This window comes from Pseudorasbora parva, chromosome 4 (genome assembly GCF_024679245.1).
Source record: "Pseudorasbora parva isolate DD20220531a chromosome 4, ASM2467924v1, whole genome shotgun sequence".
NCBI lineage: Eukaryota > Metazoa > Chordata > Actinopteri > Cypriniformes > Gobionidae > Pseudorasbora > Pseudorasbora parva.
The window spans coordinates 57,765,136-57,771,181 of record NC_090175.1 but is presented as its reverse complement, the minus strand read 5'-3'; the positions used below and the strand labels follow the sequence as shown (position 1 = coordinate 57,771,181).

Here is a 6,046-nt window from a genome sequence, read left to right as displayed (position 1 = left end):
CTAGAGTCACAGCTGACGGACATCGTGAGTGTGTGTGTGTGTGTGTGTGTGTGTGTGTGTGTGACCTGCTGTACCACGACATCTAGAGTCACAGCTACTGACGGAGATCGTGAGTGTGTGTGTGTGTGTGTGTGTGAGCTGCTGTACCACGACATCTAGAGTCACAGCTACTGACGGAGATCGTGAGTGTGTGTGTGTGAGCTGCTGTACCACGACATCTAGAGTCACAGCTGACGGAGATCGTGAGTGTGTGTGTGTGTGTGAGCTGCTGTACCACGACATCTAGAGTCACAGCTGACGGAGATCGTGAGTGTGTGTGTGTGTGTGTGTGAGCTGCTGTACCACGACATCTAGAGTCACAGCTGACGGACATCGTGAGTGTGTGTGTGTGTGTGTGTGTGTGTGTGTGTGTGTGTGTGTGTGTGTGTGACCTGCTGTACCACGACATCTAGAGTCACAGCTGACGGAGATCGTGAGTGTGTGTGTGTGTGTGTGTGTGTGTGTGTGTGTGTGTGTGTGTGTGTGTGTGACCTGCTGTACCACGACATCTAGAGTCACAGCTGACGGAGATTGTGAGTGTGTGTGAGTGTGTGTGTGTGTGTGAGACCTGCTGTACCACGACATCTAGAGTCACAGCTACTGACGGAGATCGTGAGTGTGTGTGTGTGAGCTGCTGTACCACGACATCTAGAGTCACAGCTGACGGAGATTGTGTGTGTGTGTGTGTGTGTGTGTGTGTGTGTGTGTGTGTGTGTGTGCGCGTAGCTGGACGAGATTGTGTGTGTGTGAGCAGCTGGACGAGACCATGTGTGTGTGTGTGCGTAGCTGGACGAGATTGTGTATGTGTGCATGTGCAGCTGGACGAGATAGTGTGTGTGTGTGTGCGTAGCTGGACGAGATTGTGTGTGCACGTGCAGCTTGACGAGAGTGTGTGTGTGTGTGTGATTGACTGGTCAAAGACAGCGGTCAGATGGACGTGAACTGAGCTGTAGAGTTTCCTGTGGAAACCATGATCTGATGGATTTATTCTGACATTCATGTGATATTGTAATAATTTTGTATGATGTTTTTTTTTAAATAAAGCATTTTGAGTTCACACTGACCTGTACGCGGTTCATGACGATGTTAATTTTAGTAGTCCGGCCAGGATATTGTCATTGCCCCCTCCTCCTGACTCGAGGTTGCCAGATTGTCTGCAGGATCAGCAGAACGTTTGTAGATCTGCAGCTGTGGTAACTAGAGCAGATCTGGCAACCCCAAACACTACTGACTCCTGATTGGTCGATCGGTGGAGGGCGGAGCTTCAGGCCAAAACACAACATGACATCATCAACATCAGCTGAGCTGCAACAACAACTTTATAATGACAATATCCTGCCGGACTACTGTCGTCAGTGATAGAAGTGTCTGAGATGAACATGATTTATTAATGTCTAGAGACAGATCAGGGCCATTTTAGGATGAACTGAAATACATCTCTAACATACAGCTCCTTTAAATCGGTGTGCACCAATAAATCATAGCATGATTCCATAATAGGACGAAAAAATGAGCAATGTGATGCCAATACATTTATTTGTGATTGGTTCGGTCAGTCCTAGACGTTGTTATTTTGCTCGCTGGCCCGGCTCTTGCTCCTGGTGACGATCTCAAAGGGAGTCGGTGCGGCTCTAGGTTTGATAATCTTGGTGAAGAAGCGGAACACAGACTCCATGCAGACGGCGGGCGCGGAGTCGTGGCACTGAGTTCCTGCGGAGATCTGCGTGCAGCCAGCCTTCAGCGAGCCCACGGACCGATTTAAGGGCTTGGTGCTGAGGATCCAGGTTCGGGAGACCGATTTCAGCCAATCACGTCCAGCGATTCCCAACGGCTGATGCCAAAGGCTGTGGGACGAATCCAAGAAAGCCACGGCCTTCACACGCCGCCGAACATCCTCCAGCCGACGGCACAGCAGATCCACAAACGCCAGGCCTCCGTATCCATGTGCGACCACAAATACGTGCTCGGCGGAGCTTTTGGACACCAGGCGTTCCCAAACCAACCAAACGTGATGCTCTTGAGTCTGCCGGCTCTCGTTGGGGTTCGTCAGGATAACGCCGCATGATTCCAGCGAAGCCCAGCGTACATATGGGATCTGACTTCCTCTCTCCAGACCGGCATGAGCAGCCAATTTCCAGCTCCAAACGCCGCTCCGAATCGATCCCAAATCCTGGATCAGGACCAAAAGACTCCCAGGATGCTCCAGTGCTCCCGGACTCATAAACACAAAACTGCCGTCCTCCAGAGTCACCCTAACTAGCCGAAACGTCCTTTCTAAGACGCCGTAGACGTGCTGTGTGATGTAGAGACACAGGCGCCGGTGCTCCCGCTCCGTCTCACACACGTCCTGTAGTTTAAAGAGGAACCTGTAGGGGTTTTGGGTTTCTTTGTGCCGCAGGTGACCGTCTTCGGAAAACCGATACGGAAAATCGGATTCAATCTGTTTTCGGTTCGCCTCGGAGCCGTCCAGCATCATGCAGGACCTGAGAGACGGGTGAATATGCAAAAAAAAGGGATAATGTGACACTTACGCCTGGAATAATGATGCTGAAAATTCAGCTTCGATCACAGGATATAAATTACATTTGACTATATATTCACATTCTTTCACTAAAAAATAAATTAATGTCTCCAATTGAACATTTTCAATGACTTTTCTAAAATTGTCAGTTGTCCAAATTGAATTTCTGTGAATTGATGCAATTTAATTTACAGAAATTTAAATTTTGCCAACCAATTTTTTTCCCCCCTGAATCAAACCCTAATTTGTTTTAAAGAAACCAATACGGAAACTCGGATTGAATTAGGCTTCGACTCGCCTCAGAGCTCTCCACCGTCATGCAGGACCTGAGAGACGGGCGAATATGCAAAAAACAAACAAAACACGAAGCTTTTTTTAAAGGATAATCTGACACACTGAAAAAAAAGGAAAACACACCTTGTCCAATTTACGTAATCTTACACTCTAAAAAATGCTGGGTTAAAAACAACCCAAGTTGGGTTGAAAATACACCAACCCAACAATTGGGTTGTTTTAACCCAATGGTTGAGTTGTTTTAACCCAATGGTTGAGTTGTTCTTACCCAGCAATTGGGTTAGGGTTAGGGTTAGGGTTGATTGGGTTGTCTTAAGCAACATTTAACCCAACCACTGGGTTAAACCAACTCAACCACTGGGTTAAACCAACTCAACCACTGGGTTAAACCAACTCAAGCACTGGGTTAAAACAACTCAAGCACTGGGTTAAAACAACTCAAGCACTGGGTTAAAACAACTCAAGCACTGGGTTAAAACAACTCAAGCACTGGGTTAAACCAATTCAACCACTGGGTTAAACCAATTCAACCACTGGGTTAAACCAATTCAACCACTGGGTTAAACCAATTCAACCACTGGGTTAAAACAACTCAAGCACTGGGTTAAAACAACTCAAGCACTGGGTTAAAACAACTCAAGCACTGGGTTAAAACAACTCAAGCACTGGGTTAAAACAACTCAAGCACTGGGTTAAAACAACTCAAGCACTGGGTTAAAACAACTCAAGCACTGGGTTAAAACAACTCAAGCACTGGGTTAAAACAACTCAACCACTGGGTTAAAACAACTCAACCACTGGGTTAAAACAACTCAAGCACTGGGTTAAAACAACTCAAGCACTGGGTTAAAACAACTCAAGCACTGGGTTAAAACAACTCAAGCACTGGGTTAAAACAACTCAACCACTGGGTTAAAACAACTCAACCACTGGGTTAAAACAACTCAACCACTGGGTTAAAACAACTCAATTGTTGGGTTAGTGCATTTTCAACCCAACTTGGTTTGTTTTTAACCCAGCATTTTTTAGAGTGTATTATTTGCGATCGACGCAACAAAATTGTGTTTCTCTTCTAAACGTGATTTCTTTGCTTTTGATTAATGTAATTCTCTTAAATGTGCAATATTACATTATTTGGGGTGAATGTGAACCAGTTAAGAACTCCAACAGGATTGTTGCGAAAAAACTCTAGTTCCCAGCATGCTTTGTGGGACTCGACGAGAAGAGTAAAATTGTTGAACGTAAGTGTTATTTTATGTGTTTTTGGGCAAAATTAGATAATGGGGAGACTTTATATTGTTTAATAGTGTTTAATGTTTAATTATATTGGAATAATTTAAACTTAGAGAAGAGCGGAGCGATGGCTTAGGCTGTGGACTGAGACGGCTCATGTTATAGCTCTTCATATGTTCATTATGGGCTATTGCTGACTAACAGAATGAAATCTAGCTAGTACAGTATTATAAATCAGTCAAGTAACCACAAAAATATACTACAAATAATAATCGGTCTGAAGTCCCGCTGTGCACACCACTGTTGTTAGGAAGCCATTTTAAGATCATTGTGAGATCAACTCCATCGGGTTACTTAAAAATGACTTCATCCCATGATGTTGAAGTTATGTGAACATCATGTGTGTTCAACTGAACGGATTCATCTGGAACCGATGTGCATGATTAAATCATGTCAATCCAACACCTTTTCTTTCAGTGCATCTACGCCTGGATTAATAATGCTGAAAATTCAGCTTCGATCACAGGATATAAACTACATTTGACTATATATTCACATATGCTACAGCTCTTTCACTGTAAAAAATAAATTCATGTCTCCAATTGAATTTTCTACTGACTGATCGCATCTACATTTTTCAGTTGTCCAAATTGAAATTCAGTTTGGCCAACCAATTTTTTTTGACTGAATCAGGCTTCGGCTCGCCTCAGAGCTCTCCAACATTATGTGGGAGCCGAGATATAAATATGCACAAAACAATGGGTAACACATTACAATAAGGTTCATTAGTTAACTAATAATGAACTGCACTTATAAAGCATTTATTCATCTTTGTTAAAGGGTTAGTTCCCCCAAATAATGAAATGTCTTCATTAACTCCTCTCCCTAATGTCGCTCCACACCCGTCAGACCTCCGTTCATCTTCACACACAGTTTAAGATATTTTATATTTAGTCCGAGAGCGTATGCAAGTGTATGCACACTATACTGTCCATGTCCAGAAAGGGAATAAAAACATCATCACAGTAGTCCATATGAGACATCAGTGGGTTAATTAGAGTCTCTTGAAGCATCCAAAATACATTTGGGTCCAAAAATAACAAAAACTACGACTTTATTCAGCATTGGCTTCTCTTCCGCGTTTGTGTTCAATCCTCAAATAAAGATTCAAACGGTTATGAATCAGCGAAACACAAACCTGGAAGAGAAGACAATGCTGAATAAAGTCGAATAAAATATCTTAAGAGGAGTTAATGACAGACATTTCATCTTTGGGTGAACTAACCCTTTAATGTTAATTTCAACATTGACTAATGCATTATTAAAATCTTGTAAACATTAGTTAATGCACTGTGAACTAACATGAACAGCTGGATTTTTATTAACTAACGTTAACACAGATGATTAAGAGAGGGATTAATGGTTAGTGTTAACTAATAATACAACCTTATTGTAAAATGTCACCGATATAAATTACACTTGACTATATATATTCACGTAGACAATAGTTATTTTGAATTGGAATAATGTTTCAGATTTTTTACTGTATTTTTGATGAAATAAATGCAACCTTGGTGAGCAGAAGACATTTTTTAAAAGAAAACTTTGCAATCTACCATTCATCATTGCACTGCAAACTAAAGCATTTGTTGATTTACCTGAGAAAGACTACACTGTAGTTTGAAGACAAATAAAGATACACCAGATTTCTGTTGCTGACTGCTTGCTGAGGTGTGTGAATATGTAAATAATCAGTGATCATGTGACAGGTGTGGCTAATTAGGGCGTGGCTTTACATGTTTAGCGCAGCAATTTCTAAAGTCCCCCTGTAGTCAATAACTTTATCCCTTAAAACTCATATTTGTTCATCAAAATGACATGTTTAAGTTTTTTCCCCTGTGAAAATAACTTCTGCATTCCTTAAAACAGCTTGACAATGTTACACATTCATCGAGAGGC

At 42.5% G+C, this 6,046-nt stretch overlaps 2 protein-coding genes across 2 annotated transcripts in view; one reads left to right on the top strand and one right to left on the bottom strand.

The window, feature by feature from the left end:
* txnl4b (thioredoxin-like 4B) overlaps window positions 1–421 on the top strand; it is a 4,715-nt gene extending 4,294 nt beyond the window's left edge. The window contains exon 4 of the mRNA XM_067442303.1: window positions 12–421. The gene's annotated coding sequence lies outside the window, so the exon portion shown is untranslated. The remainder of the gene's footprint in view (window positions 1–11) is intronic.
* Window positions 422–1,535: 1,114 nt separating this feature from the next.
* On the bottom strand, window positions 1,536–6,007 carry si:ch73-41e3.7 (uncharacterized protein LOC572312 homolog). The gene is made up of 2 exons (XM_067442301.1): window positions 5,746–6,007; window positions 1,536–2,522 (listed from the first exon to the last, which is right to left on the bottom strand). The coding sequence occupies exons 1-2, from the start codon at window positions 5,847–5,849 to the stop codon at window positions 1,598–1,600; spliced, it is 1,029 nt and encodes a 342-aa protein (XP_067298402.1). The 5' UTR covers window positions 5,850–6,007; the 3' UTR covers window positions 1,536–1,597.
* Window positions 6,008–6,046: the final 39 nt, after the last annotated feature.

Coding starts and splice junctions, on each gene's coding strand:
- si:ch73-41e3.7 (XM_067442301.1), bottom strand. CDS start 5,849: ATGATCACTGATTATTTACATATTCACACACCTCAGCAAGCAGTCAGC. Junction 2,523..5,745: donor TACAGTGTAGTCTTTCTCAG/GTAAATCAACAA, acceptor CCCGTCTCTCAG/GTCCTGCATGATGCTGGACG.